General features: G+C 43.0%; 1 protein-coding gene across 1 annotated transcript in view; it reads right to left on the bottom strand.

The window, feature by feature from the left end:
- Window positions 1-21960, bottom strand: part of LOC100630107 (protein PIP-1) — a 44988-nt gene extending 23028 nt beyond the window's left edge. The window contains exon 1 of the mRNA XM_003365287.5: window positions 21878-21960. Coding sequence (XP_003365335.1) covers window positions 21878-21938 — 61 coding nt within the window. The 5' untranslated portion in view covers window positions 21939-21960. The remainder of the gene's footprint in view (window positions 1-21877) is intronic.
- Between the last annotated feature and the right edge of the window lie 1851 nt (window positions 21961-23811).

Raw genomic sequence — 23811 nt, 5'->3', positions numbered from 1 at the left:
ATTAAGGATCTGCAGATGGGGAAAGTAGATTAGATGATCTGGGTGGGTCTGACGTGTTCACAAGGGTCCTTACAAAAGGAAGACGGAAGATCAGAGTGTGTAGCAGGAGATGTGATGATGGAAGTAATAGATCTGAGGGATGTGAAGAAGGGGCCGCAAGCTAAGGAATGCCAGCAGCCTCTAGAAGTTCACAAAAGTAAGACGAGGACTGTCTCTTGGAAACTCTTGAAGGATTCGGTCCTGCCAACACCTTAATTTTATCCCCTTGAAATCTATTTCAGACTTCTGAGCACATGAATAAGAAGGAAATGAATTTGTGTTGTTTTAAGCCACCAAGTTTGTCGTGACTTTTTACAGCAGTGACAGGAAAGTAAATCACTACTTTTCAGCTTTACACTTACTCTGGGACCAGGCTTTATTCTTCCCAAACTTGAGTGAAAGTTTGCAAACATTCTTTTCCTTCTGTCCTTCCTCCCCCACCCTATGATCACAAAATCCCCTAAAGGAGAGAATTTATTCTGTAAAGCTATTTTTATTTTCCATCAAGTCCAAGGCCCCAAATTAACCCCCAATAACAATAAATATTTTCAAGTGAGCATTGACCCAGGGCCAGCCACTGTACCGAGAGCTTTATAAACATTTCCATTTGATTCTCCCAACTTCCTACGTGGTAAGTGTTACTACTTCCATTTTCTGAATGGGAAGAGTAAGCAATCTGCCCAGGTTCACACAGCTGGCAAGTTTCACTCCACACCTGGGCTCCGAATCTCTGTATCACATCACCTGGGGGCACCTACCTTGACACAGTCCCAGAAGGCTCTGACTTCCTCCGGGAATGGACAGTCCCTGGGGCATGTAAGCATCTTAGCAGAAGTTGTTTTTCTATGATCCCCACACCCACACCTACCACTACTACTGATTTCCTCAATCTGACCTTAGTTAGAACTGGCTCTTTGGTGATGTCATGGCTTTCTGAGAGGCCATTTTGGGGGCTTCATTCTGACCTCTCTAAGCATATTGACTAAGAAGAATTATTTTATCAAGTGGTTCTTCTGAAGCTCCTGACTCTATAAATTCTGTAGAGCTCAGATAGGAGGGGGAATGGGCCCAGCTGCTTAACTCAGCCCTAAGAGATTCATTCCCTTTCAGCTTCTCCCCAACTCTCTCTATAAAGGATCCAGTCCAGAGGACCCTTCTGGTTTCTGGTTCATAGTACTCCTTTCCCTGGGTCATGAAAGTGTTGTAATAGACTCCTAATTATCAGGTTGGTAAAGGAGAGATTTCCACCCTAGGGTTATGAAGATGGCCAAGTACACAACCTGTGACACTGGACAGGTGAGATTGAGAGCAGTTTATCAGCCACTTATTCTCACAGCCAGGGGGAAGAGGACATCACATGTCATACAGGGTCATAGGGGGTTGCAAGTGGGAACAGAGTGAACAAGCAGGGGCTCTGGAAGGCAGGCTCTGTACTATTATGAGGGTAGGTGAGCTCTGGTTCTCAAGGGAGGATATGGCTGCCTCATTTGAATCATTCCATGGCTGGCAATGAGAATTCATGGCTGGGGGCAGGTGGAAGAGGCTTAGCTCTCACGCAATCAGAACAAACTGAAGCAAGACTGTGCCCTGCATGCAGCCTCTGCAGCTGAAGGCACAGGTTCCACCGGGCCCATTGATCAGCAGCACCTGTGGCACTGTGCTGGGTAGACGATCTGCTCACATCACTTTTCAGAGGATTTTCCTCCTTCCTGTGGGGGCTGCTTGGGCATTTTGACCTGGAAGTCTAGCTCTCAGGTTGCTGGGAGACTTCCTCTCACCCCCCTTCACCTCTCTGCTTAAGACACCTGCCAGTTCTGCATCCTCTTTGTAGAGCAGTGCCGCTCGACTCTAAATCTTCCTCTGCAGTCCTGTTGTGTACTTCCTAAGGAAACAGCCATTTCTGTGACATCTGTCCTCCAGCAGGAGCTGCCTGGATGGGCATCTGGTGTTCCTGAGACTTAGTCTCCACAGGTGGAGCCAGTTGGGAACCACAGACTAGTCCAGGCACCTCTGCCCTGGTCCTGCTCTCCCCTTCCCAGGAAGCCCCCTGTCTATTTGGAAATTCTGCATCCGTGCATGTGGGTGTAGGCAGTACTTACTTTCTCTCTCGTGGTCACTCTTGGCTTCAAGTTCTACCTTCCCCTGGACTCATGACCTCACAGCATCTCACCTCCCACAGCTTCCCTCACACCTGTGCTCACACCCACCCCATAGGAATTTATCCCCTTTTCTGAATTCATCTTTTCCTCCAAAATGACAGAAGACATTTATGTGCACAGGGGGTTTGAGTGTCTGAGGGTTTAATGAGGCTTTTATGCCACCAGGTTTTTGACCACTGTCTTAGTCAGCTCAGGCTGTTGTGACAAAATGCCTTACACTGGGAGGCTTAACCAACAGAAATTTATTGTTCTCATTTCTGGAGGCTGGAAGTCTAAGATCTGGGTGCCAGCACAGTTAGGTACTGCAGAGTGTCCTTCTCCAGGTTGTAGATTCTCCTTGTGTCCCACCCAGGCAGAGAGAGGGGGGCTCTGGTGTCTCTCCCTCCTCCTATTGGGGCACTAATCCCATCCTGCACACACTCAGATACCTGAACTTGGCATTGAAGCTTTACTGTGTGCCAGGCACTGTGCTGAGAACTTCGTGTGCATTGTGTCAATGAACTCTCATAACAAGCCTATGGAGTAAGTACTCCAAGAATCTTTTACAGGAAGGGAAACTGAGGCTTAGAGAAGCAGAGTACCTTTTCTAGTCATGCAATTTTTAAACGGTAGAGCTCATACTCAGCCCAAAGTCAGTCTGTCTCCAGAGCCATGAGCTTAGACACTGCACTATAATGCTGCCAAATCTTATCCCCAACTCACCCTTATGAACAAATAGGACTTGTTCCTGGTTCGTGCTTGAAGTTACAGACCCAAAAAAACTCAATGCTTGTTTACCTTTCTCACATGAAATTAAAAGTAGAGGACCAGAAATGGTCTTCTAGATGATAAATTGTCTTTTGTTCACAATTAACCAAGCGCTCAAAGAGAACAAAAACCAATAAAGAAGCCACAACTCTCTTAATTGTGGGTTGTGTCTTACCCTTCTCAGAAAATCCACCAAATTTTTCCAGTATGTTCTGCTGATAACCTCTGTATCCTTAAACCACTCTGCAGATAACTTCTGGTGCTCAGGCCTCCTGACAGCCTCATCAGGGTAAAAGGGAGAGAGGTAATGTTGACCCTACCCTCATCTTTCACAAACCCCACAAACATGTAGTTACGCTCTCACATCTTTGTAGTTTCTTTCCCAACCTTTTCCTGTACTTGGTCATATCCAGTACAGGTCATATGGTCCAGTCATATGGTCATATATCCAGTCATATGGTCATATCCATATCCATATCCACCAAACCACTAGAAACTCAAGTCCATAGGAAGGCTTCTAGGGAGACTCTTTGGGTGTCCTTTGTGAGAAATTGCAATGCAACGTCTGCATAAGCATCTGGTCATAACGAGGTTATATAGCAATACCACCACCTGGAAGAAGGCCAAAGAATAAGACCTCAGGGCTTCAAAGTAGGCAGTGCGGATGGCCAAAGCAAGCTAAATTTATGAACTACCCACCCACCTGCTATCCCAGCTTCTCAGTCCACCATGACCCAGCAAGGAAAGAAAACAGAACAAGAGTAGCTCTCTGGCTGCACTGTCCCTTGTGCATGCCCTTCTCCCTACCTTCTTCCTTTCATGTTTACCAGGGAATACGGTAAACAGGAGATGCTACCAGAGTAGTGGCTGGGCAAAAGGCTCATATTTCCCAAACATCACAGTCTTATTCTCCATCACTTCACCCTTTCCCTTTTTAGGCAATGTTCCCATCCATTGTATCCACAAATTATACATTCTGGGAAGGGTATTGGGAAAACAATCTATGTCTCTGTATAGACTGATATATTCACTACTCCTTCATACACACTACTTTCCCTCAGTCAGTCCCTTCCCATCCCTCAGCTGGAGCTTCTCTTCCAAGGATTCTTATCTGCTAAAATGGTTTAGGGCTCTGGACTGGCTTTTAATAAGACAGCACTTTTTCCTCTAATGCTCATATTGGCTTTCCCCTGGGGCCACTGGAAGAGATAAAATCTATCTCCTCTTTTCCTCGCCCCCCAGGATGTCATCAACTTCTCTCTGCTCATGGTTCTCAGGAACATGCTAATTTGACTCCTTCTCCTCTCCCCCTGTCAATGCAAGCTGCCAGGAGAGTGCTGGAGACATGACGCACCCTCCAAACCCACAGACCTCCCATGGAGCTGATCCATGGTTTCTTGGGGCCACACCCTTAGTTTTTCTCTCAACTCCCACAAGATATGCACATAGTCAACGCTGAGAAGATCACAACTTCATTACCTGTATCCTGCTTTGCTAACTGTTAATTTTCCAAAAGTCGCTGTCATGTTTGGTAATGAGAAAAGCTTTATCCAGAAAACCTCCAGCTCTGTGCACTTGGTGTTTACCGCTGTAAGCTTTAGTTTCCTCATCAGTACAGAGCAGGTTCACCGGATGACATCTAAGGCCCCTTCGCCTAAAGTCATTTCAGATGCTGACACAGATTTTGAACTGTTGAGGTGCTGCCCGTCCTTCATCTCTTTGTCCCACACAGCACCAAGAGCACTCTAAGACCGGGATCCGCACCTATGGACTCAGGACCAACTCCAGGCCACTGCCTGCTTTTGGATGCTCCATGACCTAAGGATGGTTTTACATTTGTTAAATGTTGGAAAAATTCAATAGGAGAATAATATTTGGTAACGTGTGAAAACTATATGACATTCAAATTTTAGTGTTCATGAACACAGTGTCGTTAGGACCCAGCCAAGCTCATGCATTTACATGTATTCTGTGGCATCATTTGGGCTAAAAATAGCATTATTAAATAGTTACAGCAGAGAACACATAGCCAGCAAAGCCTAAAATATTTACTCTCTGTTACTTTACAGCAAACTTTTCTACCCCTGCTCCAATCTCTAACTTTCGGAAGGGAAGGCAGTTTTGTGAACTTTGGAGACAGAGCGTCCGGTGGGAATCTGCTTCCATTCCTTTGGGAACCTATTACACTTGTCTAGGCTTTTGTTCCCTCATCAATAAGGTGGGAATAATAATAATACCTCTCTCACAGAGCTGTGAGAGTCAAACGATATAATGCATGCAAAAGTACTGCTTTTGGAGAACAGATTAGTGGTTACCAGAGGGTAAAGGGGTTGGGGGGGTGTGAAAGGGACAAAGGGGCACATATGTATAGTCATGGATAAAAATTAGACTACTAGGAGTGAGCACGATGAAGGGTATTCGGGAATTTATAAACAATAAAGTACACCCAAAATTACACAATATTATAAGCCATTATAACCCCAATAAAATTACTTTAAAAAAAAGTACTGCTTTTGATATATGCAACTTATGATTGTTGCTGTTGATATTGCTCTTGGGTCTCTACCTGAAGACACAACTGCTGTGAGCAGTCAAAGTCACAACTGGATACATTTTAATGAGATTGAACAATTTTGCTAATGAAATCCAGCTCAGGGTGAAATAGTTAAATATGAGCCAAGCATAAGTGGATGAAAAGTGGATATTCAGTGTGCCAGATTTAGATCTCATATGCACTCTACTTCCTTCTAAAGAGAATTCCACCACCTTCCTGCTCAACTCACTCCAAGATTTTCCTGTCAAGTCTCAAGCCAGTGCTTTTCTGGACCACTGCGGGAAAGAAGATAAGGTCGAATAAGAACAGCTTATTTGGCCCTTAGGAAGAGGCAGAACTGTGAAGACTGCAGTCAGCAGCCTGGGGAGAAGAAACAGCTGCATGAGTGAGATGATGGGTGTAGTAGACACAGTTGGTGCCCTGTCCACATCCTGCTCTCAGCACTCCCTCTCCATCCCAAAGGCTGCTCACAGCCAACATCTTCCGCTCGGTGCCTGAGACCTCTTTTCTGGCCATTGGGGCACATGCATCCCACACACACAGGACAGTCAGAAGTGCCAGTGGGAAAGATGGGAGAGGCCTTGAGTGTGCACCAACCCATTCCTCTGTGAACAGTGGGGTACCCAGTCAGGTTTTGAGAGCCTGCCTCCCCCAGTGCTCTACTCCAGCTCACAACACCCACCACCCAACCACTGGGACTCATCTCCAAAACATAGAGCAGGGCAGCTGTGCACAACAGGCTGAATTTTCTCATTGGGTAAGTGCTGGAAAGACCCTGGCTCCAGAGAAGAGCTGAGCATCAGGGAGAGATGAGAAGGCTAGAGGAGGGTCCCCTTATACACTTAGGCTTGGGAAAGAAGTCTTCAGTGACCATAGTGCTGTGGAAGGCGGTGAGTGGAAGAGCAAATTGACCTTCATGGACCCAAGGTAAGCCCTGCCTGTTTCCCTCCTGCATGTACATGGGGGATGACTCCTTCCTCTCTGCAGCATTGCTCAGGGCACCTGACTAACAAACACCTGCTCCTGTTGTTGGATTTGTAGATTGGACCCTCTGCAGATATGAGAGGAGGAAGCAATTCTGATGGAGCCCCTCCTGATTCCTCTTCATCCATCATCTTCAGGAATTCCTCCATCTGAGAGTTAGCTACTTCCTTCTGAAAAATTATAAGTTCTGAGTTTTCCAGTAGAAACTCTGAAAAATCTAGACATTGACTTCTCTCTGCAGCCAATTAGTAGGGTCAGTTGTGCTCCAGAAGCTGGGCCACACAGATAGACAGATTTTCCTCATTAATCCTCTCCTTTCTCCTCCTCTTCCTACTTGACTCTCATTTGAAGGGTCTCAGTCATGTCTAGAGGCCAATTCAGACCACAACACTCTCTTTTTTTGGTGTCCGTAAAGCTGAAAATCCTTCCCAGAAATATGCAAGTTTTCCAAAATTCTGCAGGAAGTTTAGGGAACAACTGAAAACACCTCACCCCACCGTGACCTGAGGGAGTTCAGGACATACCCTCTGATTCTTCTCAGGTGAGTGGGCAGCATTAACATGAATCGTGCCTGGCTAAGAATGGGTGGGATGTGTAGCTACCCTACAGACACAAGAAAGAGGAGGATGGAGGAAATGTCTGAATGGTTTGGCAAAAAAAAGGATAATTTGAGTACGAGAAGAGATTTTTCATGAAGCAGAATCTGATCTTCTACCTCAAGGTGGTGTGACAAGAAGTAGATTTACCTTCCTGCCCAAAACAATTATAAAGCCAAAAATGGTGCCTGGCACACTCCCTGTTCCCATAAGGCTTAGCTAAGTTTCTGCACTTGTTACCAGGAAATTTTCCCGTACCGTGACAGGAAACCCACTTTACCTAAGTTAACTTGAGTGGGTTTTCATTCTTTTCGATCAAACGTGCTGAGAGACAGCCCACATAGAGGGCACCTCTAGTCCCCTGGGTGCTGTTCCCACAATGACTGCTGCTCCCTGGGGAGTGGAGAGGGGGCATGGCTCTAACACCAAGCAATTCATCCAACAGGTTTAAACCCTGGATCCACTGCCTCTCCTCCTCACTCCTCCAGGTCTGTGTCTTCTACAGGATGAAAATTTCCCAGCCTTTCCACACTGCTTTCCTTTTGGTAAATAAATCCTGAATTGGGCAAACGCTCTGAGGAAGCTTGGGGGGCAGCCTACAAAGCTAGGCCCAAGGTTACAGACACCCACTCATTCTCCTTCCCAGCATTTCCCAAAGATATTGAACGGATTCATTTTCCTACGTATTTACTTATACTACTAGGCAATTAGAGATTGTTTCTCTAGGAACTGCAGCATTTTGCTATTCATTGTAGGGATTTTTCAGCCACTCTACTAGCTCACTTTCTCACAAATCCAAACATGAGCCCCAGTTGAAGTAGCTTAAGCAAAAAAAAAAAAAAAAAAAAAAAAAAGTGAGTGGATGAGGATAACTACTTGGATCCATCAAGGACAACTTTGTCTGGAATTTCTCTTGGCCTGAGGTGGGGGTGGGAGATGGGATGCAGAAATCAAGAACAACAGATGTCAGAACTTCAGGCTTTCTCACAGAGGATGCCTCTGCTCTCTCATGTTTGCTTCAATCTTCTGTCTTTGCAGATGGACTCTCTCCAATTCTCCATCACATGGATGAAGATGGTTCTTCAACACCTGACTTTCATATTATAACTCTAATCACATGCACCACCTTCATCTCTTAAATTCAATAAGAAATTCCCAGGAAAGAGGATTTTATTGACCCCGCTTTGGTCAAGTGTCCATCACTGATCCAGTCAACTGAGACCAGAGGAGAGAGTCTTACAATGTTCACATCATTTGGCCTTCAGGAAGATGTCTCTAAACCCACTCTCACACCAAACCCATAGCACGTTGTGAGCCTGGGCATGACCCCAATACAAAGGGGAACTATGCCATCCTGACGCCAATACCAGGTGACAACCACAGTTCTAACCGGACTTTTTCTGAGGGGGAATAGCCTCAGGAGCAAATGAAATTCCAGGTGGATGAAAAAACTGGTTTCATAAAAGTGCCAATTCACATCAGAATGAGTGAGTAAAATTAGAGTGTGTGCAGCAGCTATACAAGGATTCACAGGCATTTGCATCAACAAATGTATCAGATGTCCCCTGCTGAGCTTAATCAACACTGGAGTGCACAGGTAATGATTCCACCTCCACCCCCAGCATCAAAACTCAGGAATAGTTTGCATGGGCAGAGAGGAACCCTGGTAAAAGGAAGTTTGGTGTAGGTGCCTGGGATTGTAATGATGAAGTAAGCCAGAGAGGGAACAGTTATCTGACTCTGTTCAGCCCCATGGATAGTTTTGAGTTGAAGGGATTGGGTCAGAGTACGCTACCCCAAAATACGTCATTTTGAAATAAGAATTATTTTAAGTTGAAGGCAATTTAGAAGAAGCAGAGACAAGAAAAATTTTCTGGCCTCCCCCTCTCTACCAGGGAGGGCAGGAGGATGCTTAATCACCAGAGGCAACTCTAGATTCTTTTGTGCCCAGAGGAATCTACATAACACAACTAACTGGGTACCACTTATCTTCCATTAGTTTCTACATATTTTTACCATCCCAAAATTTGCTGCCCCTACAAGCTTAAACCTCTTTTCCTTTGTATTGTAATTTCTCTACCAAATTATTGCTCTTGGTTAAGATGTTATTATAAGCCCGAGTTCTAACAGGTCCTTTGAGTTACCCATCACTGAGTACACCTACATGTGTGTGTCATGCAATCAGTAACACACTTCTGTTTGCTTTTTCTCTTGTGAATATATCTTTTCTCAGTCTAATTTGCATGGCCCCAGCCAGAAAACCTAGGAGGGTAGAGGAAAAAGGTTTTTTTTTTTTATCTCCTACAGACTCCAGTGAATGAAAGAGCTACAGGTATAATCTGAAGAAGTTTTTTCACAAAGTGATGAGGGGAAGGACAGGAATTGCAGATGGGGAAAAAAACACCAGCAATCTTCTTGGTCCCTTAAGTACAGCATGTGATGGAGAATCATGGAGGCCAGTGCATCTCTTGAGGGCTGGCTGCTCTGGGATTAAGACATGACATCACTGACAGGCATGCTGGGGTTCTCAGGGAGGTCCCCACAGGAAAGAGAGCACTGAGAACCCTGGAGCAGCACTGAGGGGAGCAACAAGGAAACTGGAGAAGAAGAGCACCAGATGGCCACAGACATGCTGGTGAGCATGTGTGGGACACGCTGGGCTGGTCTCCATGTGGAGAGGCTGGAAGGATCCAAGTGAGAAATCTGGTCGAGTGATAAACCTTTGACTTTTAATCAGTACATTGTGCTTTGTATTCCTTGTTTGTTGAGTTATTCTTTCCCTTGTAAGAGAAGTCAAATATCATAGATGCAAGTTGAGAACTCTGAGCAGTTGAGGGGAAAGTGGGAACAAGACACCATATGTTGTGTTCATCAAACTATCCTCTTTTCTCTTGGGCACACCAGATTACATTGCAGTTTGCAAAATTACATATTGCAAGATTATATCCTTGCCCTTGGTTGGAGTCAAGTGCTCGTACAATGTGGGCAGAAATGATGTACAAGACTTCCAGTTCTGGCCATAAAAGCCCCTGTGAGAGTCTCCATGCTTTCTTCCCCTTCTGTGAAGACCTTGGAGACTGTGTGAAAGATGGTGACATAACACTTGGAAGGAGCTTTAGTGCCTAAATAATCACCACCATATCGCTGAACTGTGAAATGTTAGCAATCATTTTTTATTGTTTTAAGGCCCTGATATTTTAGAGATTTTTGGTACAGTAGCTAGCCCACTCAGCTAATACATCATTTAGGGCCACCCCACTCTTCCTACCCTTTTCGGCTTTTGAAGTTTCTCCCTCTTCCTTCAGCTACTGCCTCCAGAGCACCCAGCATCAAAAGCATCACAGTCTCCCACAGACACTGACTTTTAAAGCAGCAACCAATGAGACTCTTGATTAGGGACTGAAGATGGAGAAGGTATGCTTGGACCTAACTATGCCCACCAGTCTTCACCCTCACTTGGTTTTAAAGACTATCCTGGTGGCATCTCACAATGAGGGAAAGAAAAGAAAAGAAAATGGGGCCTGAAAATAGAACTAGTCTGAGATTTCTTGAAGGGAGCCCATATTCAGGTCACAGTAGTCTTGAAGATTACGGTAATTGAAAGGTATGCTGAATCAGCCTTATCCACCAGATCAGGGCAAAAGCTGGGCCCTGTCTTTAGAACTTGTTGCAGAGAGATGAGTTATCACAGTATTTCAAATCTTTACGGTTATTGCAATTAAAAAGTGTCATATCAATACATATGCATAACCCTGGTGTCCATAGGAAATGGTGTCATCTGGAGAGAAGAGAAGAAGAAAGCAAGTGAGACCGCAGAAGCTGATGTTGCAGACCCATGGGTGTGGGGCCGAGCATAGGCGGGCCCTCAGCACTCAATAATAATTGCTGAATGAAGCAGTAAATCATTGCATCAACAAATTAATCAAAGAATGAGGAGAAATGGCACACTCCTTAAGAACTCATGCTCTTGGGTAGGGATGACAGAACTGGCTGATACTGCTTCACTAGCTTAGGTCATAAAAGGAAACCAACTCCGTGACTAAACTGCTCCTACTTCCGGCGTTCCTGAGTGGCCACTTTCCTGGCCCCATAGCCACACTGCCACCACTGGGGCCCAGGCTCCCACATGGTCCAGTGCGTGGTTCATACTAGCCCCTACTCTGTGTATCCACTGCCAGCCCCTACCCTCAGGCAGGAGTCACCCCAGGAGACTTCTCAGAACCCACCTACCTTCATAGACCCTCCTCATGTATGTTCCCTCAAGGGAACTTCTGGTTCCCTTGAGTCTGGCAGAAGCTTTCCCCACTCTGGCAAACCCCACTCGTGTTGACTCCATCACATTCGAAACATATTAGAGCTGGAAACTTGAAACCAGCATAATAAGGCTCTTCTCGCGCAGCACACACTCTAAATCAGACTCAGGCTGGACAATGATCAGTTCCCACTGCCTGATGAATGTGCTGAAAGCCTGATGTGATTTCTCAGTGTTTAGCTCATACATGGGAGGAGGCCTGTGTGCCTCTTAGTGCAGAGTCTTGCCCAAGAACAGACAGGATCTCCCTCAACTCCCAGGGATGCACTATGCTGCAGGAGGAAATAAGTCAAGGGCTACACTGCAGCTCACCTGACTGCACTCACCAACTGATCATCACCCCACCCCAGGGCTGCCCTGTGGCACAATACTGGGGGACACTATTCAAAATATATTCCATGTGAATGGCATCTGCAGGGGAACAACAAGTGAAGTGTTGGAGTTGTGCAAAGAATCAGGACAGCCCACCCCCACTCTGTCTTCCCTGCAGCACCACGAAGGCTCCTCCTCACCCTCCTCCAATCAGGGCTGGCACCCTCAACTCTACCTTTCCATCCCCAAAATAGGGCTCCTTAGGAGAACCACGGGACTCAGTCTAAAATGGGCACCAATAGAGGTACAGGAGGGAGTGAAAGGAAGAGTGGGGGAGGGAGGATTGGAAGTAAAAGAGCAGATCAGAAGGAATAGAATGAGGCAGACAGTGGAAGAATGAGGAAAGGAGAAGAAAGGAGAAGACGGAGGGAGGGAGCTCCAGGCATCACCTACAAATGTTTGCCCTGGGGCTGCAGCTCCTCACTCTTCCACAGCCTTGGGGGGAGCAGCCAGCTCGCCCATGAAGGGATTCAGCAAGCACTGGGCCCCTGCTATGTACTGGGCACTATTCCAGGGCTTCAGAAAGATGATGAAAGGGAGGGTGAAACATACATTTCACTTATTTACGTAAACACTAAGCAAGAAATTGAGAGAATGACTGACAATAAACACATGAGAAAGATTATTTCAGGTCCCAGTGACTCATGAAGAATGGAAGGCTGAGTAAACATGACAGAGACAGTGGGTTAGGTCGCAGGGCTTTTATTTTAGATATGGTGCTCAGAAACATTTTCCAAGAGCTTACTGAAACTCAAATTTCAATGACTAAAAAAAATGTGATGGTTAGACATCAGCAACATAGCAGTGGGGTGTTCCTTTTGTTTCTGCCCCTCTTGAACTACAACTAAATGGACATTCACTGACCAATGGAGGAAGCACACACAGCACAAGAGGATGCCTGAGAAACATAAGCAGCTATACATCTGAGGGTGGATTGCCCACCCCCACAGGAAGTGGCAGAGATAGGTGAGCATGCCTGCTCTCCCCCTGTAGCCCTGTGCATGCATATGAATGCTTTCCAGCCTGGTGCAAATGCCCTGAAAGTGGGAAAATGCACTGGGGAGACCATAGGAGGAGGTGGGGGTAACCCTTAATCAGCACTTGTGATCACTCTCCCACCAAGGTGTGACCCCAGCTTGGTCAAGCGGGGAAGCCCCACCCACCAAGCACAGTGGCCTGTAGACCATAAACAGAGACCACAGCAGATCTTCGTGCTAGGACAAGCACACCCCAGTACTGCACAAGCACTAATAGTGCTGCTGAGCCCCCAAAGAGGGAACGTGTCCCAGGCAGCTTTTGGCCTGCTGGTGCACAGAGGGGGAGCTCAGATTGCCCCTGAGGTGCCAAGGAGTGGCTCTAGCTGTGTCCTGCAAAGAAGCCCTGCCCACCAAGCACAGTCCACACAAGCACCTGAATGTACCCCATTCTGGGACAAGCATCCATAATATCCCCACAGACTCCAGAAGACTGGGTAGGACCAGAAACTCTGCTCCTGCTTCCCCCTAGTGGTATCAGGTGGACTCTGAGACCTAAGAATACCATAAATGCCCTGACAGAAGATTAGTTTGTCAAACACCATGAGAAACTGCAGCAACAATTCAGATCAGAAGGAAGGTGACAATTCTCCAGAAACCAACCCTGAAGACACAGAAATTTACAACCTAAATGACATAAAATTCAAAAGAGCTGTCATAAGGAAACTCAACAACTTACAAGAAAATGCAGAAAGACAATTCAAGGAGCTCAGCAATAAAATGAATCTCTTCACCAAAGAGATTGAAACTATTAAAAAAAATTGAGCAGAAATTCTGGATATGGAAAACACAATGAAATTTTAAAAATCTAGAATCCTTAAGAAATAGAACTGATGTTATGGAGGAAAGAATTCGTGGTCTAGAGGATAAAAACATAGAAATTCTACAGGTGGAGGAGGAGGCAGAACTAAGATTTTTTTTAAAAAATGAAGGAATTCTTCAAGAAATATCTGACTCAATTAGGAAAAGCAATATAAGGATTATAAGTATTCAAGAGGGAGCAGAGAAAGAGAATGGAGGTGAGAGCTTGTTCAAAGAAATAATTACTAAGAACTTCCCAGACCTAGGGATGGTTCCAAATTTACAAATAAATGTTGCTAATAGAATGCCTAGTTTCATCAATGCTAAAACACCTTCTCCAAGGCATGTAATAGTAAAAATGGCAAAAGTCAATGATAAAGAAAAAATATGAAGAGCAGTAAGGCAAAAGAAAATAACCTACAAGGGAAACCCAATCAGTCAGTGGATTTCTCAGCAGAAACCCTACGGGCTAGGGGAGAATTGAATGATATATTCAAAATACTGAAAGACAAAAACTTTCAGCCAAGAATACTCTATCCAGTGAAACTTTCCTTCAGGTATTATGGAGAAATAAAAGATTTCTCAGATAAATAAAGGCTAAGGGAGTTCATCACCACTAGACGTCCCCTACAAAAAGTAAAGATGCCCTCACATCAACAACAAAAAGGCAAAGGTCTACAAAGCTCTGAGCAAGGAGATAAATAGACAGACATGATCAGAAACTTGTAGCTCTCTACCAAAATAAGGAGGCAAAGACTCAATTACAACTTAAAAGAGAAAAGGAAATAAAGCATCAAAAGTAATGATAAACACTTCAACTTAGTCACAAATTCATGACATTAAAACCAGAACAATTTACAACAGCAATTACTCAGAAGGGGTGAGGAAAGGGAAGGAATCTGCTTAGGTTAATGGAGATAAGAGACTATGAGAAAATGGACTATCTCATCTCCAATATCTTTCATACAATCCTCATGGTACCCACTAAACAAAAATCAGAGCAGAGACACAATTCACAAAAAGAGAAAAAAACTGAGAAATCCTCCTCAGAAAACCACCCACATGAAATAGCAGTCAGAAATACAAAGAAATAGAAACAATGGAAACATAGAACAACCAGAAAACAAGAGATAAAATGGCAGTATTAAGCCCTCATATATCAATAATCACTCTAAATGTAAATGGATTGAATTCTCCAATCAAAAGACAGAGAGTAGCAGGATAGATTAAAAAACAAGACTCAATAATATGCTGCCACCAGGAAATGCATCTCAGTTCTAAAGACAAACATAGGCTTAGAGTGAAGGGATGGAAGACAATGCTCTAAGCTAATGGTAAACAAAAGAAAGAAAATGTTGCCATACATTTATTGGATAAAGCAGAACTCAAGTTAAAAAAGACAATGAGAGACAAAGAGGGACAGTATATAATGAAAAAAGGGACATTCCACCAAGAGGACATAACACGTTAATATATATGCATCTAACACAGGAGCACCAAAGTACATAAGCAATTATTAACAGACTTAAAGGGAGAAATTAACAGCAACACAATAATAGTAGGGGACCTGAACACCCCACTTACATCAATGGACAGATCGTGCAGACAAAAAGTCAACAAGGAAATAGTAGATTTAAATGAAACCCTTGATCAGATGGACTTACTAGACATATATAGTGCATTCGATCTGAAAAAAGCAGAATATACATTCTGCTCAAGTGCCCATGGAACATTCTCAATGATAGACCATATGTTGGGAAACAAGGCAAGCCTCAATAAATTTAAGAAGTTTGAAATCATCCCAACCATATTTTCTGACCACAATGCTATGAAGGTAGAACTCAACCACAAGAAAAAAAAACCCGGGAAAGACAGAAATATGTGGAGACTAAGCAACATGCTATTGAACAACAATTGGATCATTGAAGAAATCAAAGAGGAAATTTAAAAATACCTGGAGACAAACAAAAATGAAAGTACTACATACCAACTCTTATGGGATGCAGCAAAAGCAGTTATCAGAGGGAAATTCATAGCAATACAGGCTCACTTCAACAAGCAAGAAAAATCTCAAATAAGTAATCTTAAAATGCACCTAATAGAGCTAGAAAAATAAGAACAAAGCTCAAAGTCAGCAGGATGAGGGAAATATTAAAAATCAGAGCAGAAATAAATGAAATAGAGACTAAAAAAAAACAGTAGAAAGGACTAATGAAACTAAGATCTGGTTCTTTGAGAAGATAAACAAAATTGCCAAACCTTTAGCCAGACTCACTACGAAAAAAAGATAGAAACCTCAAATAAATAAAATTAGAAATGAAAGAGGAGAAATTACAAGAGATACTGGAGAAATACAAAGGATTGTAAGAGAATACTATGAAAAGCTATATACCCACAAATTCAACAACCTAGAAGAAATGGATGAATTCCTAGACTCATACAACCCCCCAAAATGGAATCAGGAAGAAATAGAGAATCTGAATAGATCAATCACAAGTACAGAAATTGAAATAGTAATCAAAAACCTCGCAAAAAACAACAGTCCAGGACCAGATGGCTCCTCTGGAGAATTCAACCAACATTCAAAGATTTAGTACTTATCTTTTCTCAAAGTATTCTGAAAAATTGAAGAAGATGGAATGCTTTCTAACACATTCTATGAGGCCAACATACCCTGATAACAAAACCAGACAAGGACAACACAAAGAAGGAAAACTATAGGCCAATATCGCTGATGAACTTTGATGCAAAAATCCTCAACAAAATATTGGCAAGCCGAATACAGCAATACATTAAAGGATCATACACCACAATCAAGTGGGATTTATTCCAGGGACAGAGGGATGGTTCAACATCCACAAATCAATCAATGAGAAGCACCCCATTAACAAAATGAGGAATAAGAATCATATGATCATCTCAATAGATGCAGAGAAAGCATTTGACAAGATGCAGCATCCATTTATGATAAAAACTCTCAATAAAATGGGTATATAAGGAAAGTACCTCAACATAATAAAGGCCATATACGACAAACTCACAGCCAACATCATATTCAATGGGGAAAATCTGAACGCCATCCCTCTGAGAACAGGAACAAGACAAGGATACCCACTCTTGCCACTCCTATTCAACATAATACAGGAGGTATTGGCCAGAACAATTAGGCAAGAAAAAGAAATAAAAGGAACCCAAACTGGAAAAGAAGAAATGAAACTTTTGCTATTTGCAGATGACATGATTCTATATATGGAAAACCCTAAAGAATCCGCAAGAAAACTATTAGAAATAATCAACCATTACAAAAAGTTTCAGGGTACAAAATCAATTTTAAAAAATCAGTTGCATTCCTATACACTAACAATGAACTAGCAGAAAAAGAAATCAAGAATACAGTCCCATTTACAATCTCAACAAAAAGAATAAAATACCTAAGAATAAACTTAACCAAAGAGGTGAAAGACCTGTACACTGAAAACTATAAGACATTATTGAAAGAAATTGAATAAGACATAAAGAAATGGAAAGATATCCCATGTTCATGGGTCAGAAGAATAAATATAGTTAAAATGTCCATACTACCTAAAGCAATCTACAGATTCAATGCAATCCCAATCAGAATCCCAATGACGTTCTCCACAGAAATAGCACAAAGAATCCAAAAATTTATATGGAACAACAAAAGACCCCAAATAGCCAAAGTAGTCCTGAGAAAAAAGAACAAAACTGGAGGCATCACAATCCCTGACTTCAAAAGGTACTACAAAGCTACAGTAGTCAAAACAGCAAGGTACTGGCACAAAAAGAGACAAACAGATCAATGGATCAGAATCGAAAGGCCAGAAGTAAAACCACACATCTATGGATAGTTCATCTTCAACAAAGGAGCCAAGAACATACAATGGAGAAAGAAAAGTCTCTTCAATAAATGGTGTTGGGAAAACTGGACAGCCACATGCAAAAGAATGAAAGTAGACCATTATCTTGCACCATACACAAAAATTCACTCTAAATCGTTTAAAGATTTGAATGTAAGACCTGAAACCATAGAATTCCTAGAAGAAAATGTAGACAGAAAATGTGACATTGGTCTTAACAACATCTTTTCAAATACCATGTCTACTCGGGCAAGAGAAACAAAAGAAAAAGTTAACAAATGGGACTATATCAGACTAAAAACCTTCTGCAAAGCAAAGAAAACCATGAACAAAACAGAAAGACAACCCACGAGCTGGGAGAAAATATTTGCAAATCCTTTATCAGACAAGGGGTTGATCTCCAAAATATATAAAGAACTCATACAACTCAACAACAACAAAAAAATACAAACCAATCAAAAAATCGGCAAAGGGTATGAACAGACATTTTTCCAAGGAAGATATAGATGGCCAACAGACACATGAAACAATGCTCAACATCACTAATTATGAGGGAAATGCCAATCAAAACTACAATGAGATATCACCTTACACCTGTCAGAATGGCTATAATTACTGAGACAAAAAACAATAAATGTTGGAGAGATGTGGAGAAAAGGGAACGCTCACACACTACTGGTGAGAACGCAAACTGATGGAGCCACTGTGGAAAACAGTATGGAGATTTCTCAAAAAATTAAAAATAGAAATACCATACAATCTAGCTCTCCCAATACTTGGTATTTATCCCAAGAATTTGAAATCAATGATCCAAAGAGATTTATGCACCACTATGTTCATTGCAGCATTATTCACAATAGCCAAGATGTGGAAGCAACCCATGTGCCCTTCTACAGATGAATGGATAAAGAAGATATGGAATATATATACAATGGAATACTACTCAGCCATAAAAAAGACAAAATCCTCCAATTTGCAACAACATGCATGGACCTCAAGGGTATGATGTTAAGTGAAATAAGCCCAAGACAAATACTGCATGATTTCACTCATATGTGGAAGATAACAAATACATGGACAAAGAGAACAGATTAGTGATTACCAGAGGGAAAGAGGGCTGGGGAGGGTGGGAAAAAGGCAGAAAAGGGCACATATGTATGGCGATGGATAAAAATTAGACTACTGGGGATGAGCACATAAAGTGTATTCAGAAATTGATAAACAATAATGTACAACCGAAATTACACAATGTTAAAAACCATTATAATCCCAATAAAATTGTTTGGGGGGAAAAAAGCTGACTATTTAAATAACTGAGAGAAGTTGGGAAACTGGTTCCAGGAAGATATAGAAGTGCAAAGGTTCTGAGATGGAATAGGCTTGTTCCATTCAAGGAACAAAATGAAAGCACAGGTGGAGGAAAGTGAATAAGGATGAGAGTATTAGACGCAAAATGGAAGAGGCTGGTAGGGGCCAGACCCTAAAGCATCTCTTAGACCTGCATTGTTCAATATGGCAGCCACCGGCCACGTGTGGCTATTGAGCATGTGAAATGTGACTGGTCACAGGAGATGAGCTGTAAACGAATTTTAAACAACACAAACACATACTTTTAATTGCTAATCAGTAAGTTTTATGTTGATTACATGCTGAAATGATAATATTTAAGGTACGTTGAGTTAAATAAAATATATTATTACAACTAATTTTACACTTTTCTTATTTTTTTAAATGACTATCAGAAACTTAAAATTACATATACAGCTTGCCTCATGTTGTTATTTGACAGGACAGTTCTAGATCATCATAAGAATCCGGATTTTATTCTCCTTTGGGGGAGGCCAGGGGAGGCTGTGAAATAGGGAGTGACATTAACTGGTTTATGATTTTCAAGTACACTCTGGCTCCTGTGCAGACAATGGATTTTAGAGAAAGAAAGAGTAAAAGAGGCCCTGGTAAGCGATGGCGGAAACAGGAAGATGGGAATAAAGCCGCCAGTCACCAGAGTCAGAGGAAAACGTGAGAGATTGTAGGTCAGGAATAAATTAAATATCTGTGTGGGAGACAGAGGCTGAGAACCCACAACAGAGCAAAGAACAGGGAGTCTAAATGCTCTCACCACAGTTTCATCATTTTTTATGGCATTAAATCTAAAATTATACATTTACTTTATGATTTACTAATGCCTTTTTATGTTGAGGTAAAGCGTTACGACAGGAATGAACTTCGAAAAGTGTGTGCTCAATCAAACACTGAACAGTCGATTCCTCTTCCTCCAAGTTAACGAGGACTATATAACTTGTACAAACTGTGTCTGCATTTACCATCCCCACAGGGCCTGTGCCATCTCCAATCACAGGTTAACCTGCTGAAGATACAAGTCTGCTTAAGAATTTCAGCGGCTGTTTTAACAGTGAGTAGTCATTTTAAGAAAAGTGGACCCAAAGCTGACGTAACGTGTGCAGCTGCAGCAGAGGCTTCCTGTATCACTGACTGAAGCGGGTGCCCTGAGCATCCCTACCCCCTGGACCCCTCACCTCCCCCTCCAGGCACTGAAGGCTGCTCCTGCAACACCTGCACGTCCACAGGGGGCGGCGGGAGCGCACTTCCTTGCACCCAGAGCAAGGTGGAATATTAACGAGCAAGTGCCCTGGACGCATCCCTCTCCAAGAACAGTGGGGGATACGGGTGGATGACACTGCAACTTTCTCACCCCTGATCTTGAGGCCAGCTCTGCCCTGTCCTCAGAATTTCCCTGCAGGGTGAAAATCCATCTGCCTACCCTGCTGTCTAGCTCGATGACGCATCCTTTACCAGCCTCCTTCCCTTCCCCGTCATCCTTCCTCACTCCCCACGCACATATTTCCTGGGATCACCTTTCACAGAAATGACTTTTACTCATATCTTTCTCTCAGAGTCAGCTTCTGAGAGAGCACCAGCAAGGATGAAGAATTTTCATTTACACCAAATGAGTGTTCTTCTAAATTATTTGGCAGATTTTTTATTCCAAGTCTTCCTGTATATACACAAAAAAAGAAATGCTGACTATTAATAGGCTGATCCCATTTGCAGGAGAACGTTGCCAACAAATGATACCAGTTAATGCCAATGATCATTCCATTTCTCAGTCAGTCCGTGGAATGAAATAAAAGCTGTGGAAAGGTATTCTGTAGAAGGAGAAACTTCGGACTTTTTGTGACTGCTAGAAAATCCAGTTTAAGAAGTCCACATTGAATATAAGATCATTGATTCTGGTGGTGACAGTATAAACACAAATGCTGGTGGAGCGTAACATTGCAGCAGAAACAAACTTACTACTCAACTGAGAATCTATGGAACAAAAATACACTTATAATTGGTTGTGGTGAATAGATAATTCTTAATTGTATCCTAATTGTGTCCAAACGAGAGTGACTATGTGTGTGTTTGTGTGTCTGCACAAATATACATATCAGATATAAATGAATGTATATATCTCTCTATATATCTATGTATGTACGTATACACACACACAGGTAGAATAACTATAAAGGTTTTGTGAGAAAGGTGATGTGGAATAAAACATACTGTTCAGCAATCTTTCTCCCTGTTCCCTGTCATCCATCAGGTTTTGAAAATGGTTGAGCCTTTGAGGAACCGTTTTGTGATTCAATCTAAGTGGCCTACAATGGTATTGAGCATTGGGTGAAAGAGTCCCCTACGTTTTATTCATGTAATAAAGTGTCTGACTCCATTATTTTAATGTTTGATAGCTGACAGCTCTGAGACTCACCTCTTCCTCCCACATCTGGGCCCCAGGAGCTCCCTCCTTTGCCAGTGGTGGGAGTTTCAAACCACACAAGCCCCTGGCTGCACACAGTAACCCTCACCCTGCCTCTCTGCCGAACGAGCACTTGAATCCCAAGCCAGCCTCCTTTCCCTTCTCCCTCACGCCATCTTAAGACTGGACTGGAAGCAAGTGCTGTTCTCCCCAGGTAGCTTCAGTAGGTAAGTAGTAAACTTTTAATACTCTCCTGGTGGGTGTCAAATCTTGGCATCATCAGTCTCGACATCTGAACCAAATTTTGGTGTGGCCCCATTCTGTTTCTACAGGATAACTCCAAATCTTAAAGTATTCAACAAATAACGTACCAAAACACCACAAATTTCAAAAGCATTGAACTAGTTGCAATTGCAAAAAACAAATTTACAAGCAGAAACACCCTGAAATGTATCCCTAAAAAAGGAAAATATCCCCCTATCAAATCATAATTTAGATGGCAATCTCACGTGTTATGCATTCTACTGACAAGGCAGGCAGATAGAGAGTCAAAGAGAGAGGTGATTCCTGGAAATATGAACTACCACTCACCCAGGGGCTCCTGAGTCCCCACTGCCCTCCTATATGCTCCCCCAGCTCACCTTGCAGGAAGCCCAGCAGCGAGGACAGGATGATCAGTGGCAGCAGGAGGTGCTTACCCATCTCTGGGTTTGACCCCAGTCTCAGGATTGGCAGAAGGCAGGAGAGAACTGCACGTGTCAAGATTCTCTGAGAATCTCAGCTTTATAACTCTAGACAAAGGGCTGCGCTTCCCCAGGACACAGATTGCACCAAGTGCCTGAGGAGCCAGGGTCCCGCTGCATTCCTCCCAGCATTGCTGACCCCGCTCACCTCCATGGGCCCTTCTGAGGGAGCTGAGCCATGTAGGAAGAGCTGGTTCCTTTCTGTCTCAATTTCACAATTTTAAAATGGCAGAATATAGTCTTACAAATGTAGCCTAAGGATTCGTGAATTCAATGAATTAGTGAACGTTCCACCATCTAAAGAGGTTTGCCATTTTTAAGGAAAATGCTGAAGTATGGTGTCAATAAAGATACTTTTATTAAAGACTCTCTCCTATGAAAATAAACACAGGGAAATAAATACATGCTTAGACTTTCGTAAATTTCAGGCCAGAACACAAACAGATTTTGGTGGTAGTTTTGTTTCATTTCCTGGCAATGAGACATATCTACATTTTTTTTGGTCATGTTTTGGCAAACAGGAGGAGAGTAAAGTATTTCTCCAAATCTTTAATATCTATGCTATAAGTAACCCACAGTTGTTTTTTTTTAAATCTCGTTATTTCTTTTTCAATAAAATTTTCTTTTCTATTCTGCATGCTAGATTATGTCCAGTGAAGGGTTCCCTATCCAGAATGCTGAAATGAGGAGATCTGAGACCCGCCCCACCCTACTCAGTAAAACAACCTTAACTAGTGAAAAATGTCTTTTACACAATCATTTAGAGTCTCTGGAAATTGGCCTAAGGGCATACAGCAAATGAAGAAATATCTATTCTAGAAAATCTACTAAATCTCAGTAAGAACAATGAGTCACCTGAGCCATGACTCAACCACTCCCTTCCTTCTCCTCCCAGCTCAGCATGAAAGTAATTCCACTCTGGGTAGGTTTGGACAAGAAAATGGGTCATTCTTTCCCCTACAGCTCCCAGTCAAGGGATATGTGTATCTACTGGGAAGTCAGACCACCAGCATTTCACAACTACCCCAGCTCCAAGTTGCAGAGGCTAAATTCCTGGCACTTGTGGCCAATACTGGTGGTATCCCTTCCTCTATCCAGCCCCACTTAGACAGCAAAGCCTCTAACCCAGATGTGAGAGGCTGAAAATATTGAGTCTCGATTACCCTCACTCCAGCTCATTTGTAGGACAGAGCTTCTATACCAGGAGAGGCAAGCCAAGAAGACCAGATGCTACTGCCCCAGCCTAGTAGATGGCTCATAGCGCAGAGATGTAACTCTGAGGTGAATAGGCTTCCACCTCTGCCATAAGCTCTGGGGCAATGGCTTAGAGAGCTTCCCCAGGGAGAGAGGATGTCCATGAGAACAAGAGGATCTGAAAATCTCTCAAAGGAATTAACTTTATTCAAAATAGAGTCTAGGAGGCCCGGCCCCATGGCAAAGTGTTTAAAGTTGTGCACTGTGCACTTTGGCGGCCCAGGGTTCACAGGTTCAGATATGAGGTGCAGACCTACTCCACTTATCAGCCGTGCTGTGGAGGCATCCCACAAACAAAATAGAAGAAGATTGGCACAGATGTTAGCTCAGGGCTAATCTTCCTTAAGCAAAAAAAAACTAGGAGGATTGGCAATGGATGTATGGATGTTAGCTCAGAGCTAACAATCAAACAAAAAAAAAAACAGAGGATAGGGATGTCCAAGCCTAAGGGTACTCTCAAAAACAATGGAGCTTCTGGTGGTAAGCAATAAAGAGGAGGCTCTTATCTCCATGTGAGCAACAAGTTAAACTGTAGGTCACCCAGCCTACCAGAGAGAGCCAGAGAAAGAAAGAAAAAT

Source organism: Equus caballus, chromosome 7 (genome assembly GCF_041296265.1).
Source record: "Equus caballus isolate H_3958 breed thoroughbred chromosome 7, TB-T2T, whole genome shotgun sequence".
Lineage (NCBI taxonomy): Eukaryota > Metazoa > Chordata > Mammalia > Perissodactyla > Equidae > Equus > Equus caballus.
This window is presented reverse-complemented; position numbering and strand designations above follow the sequence as displayed.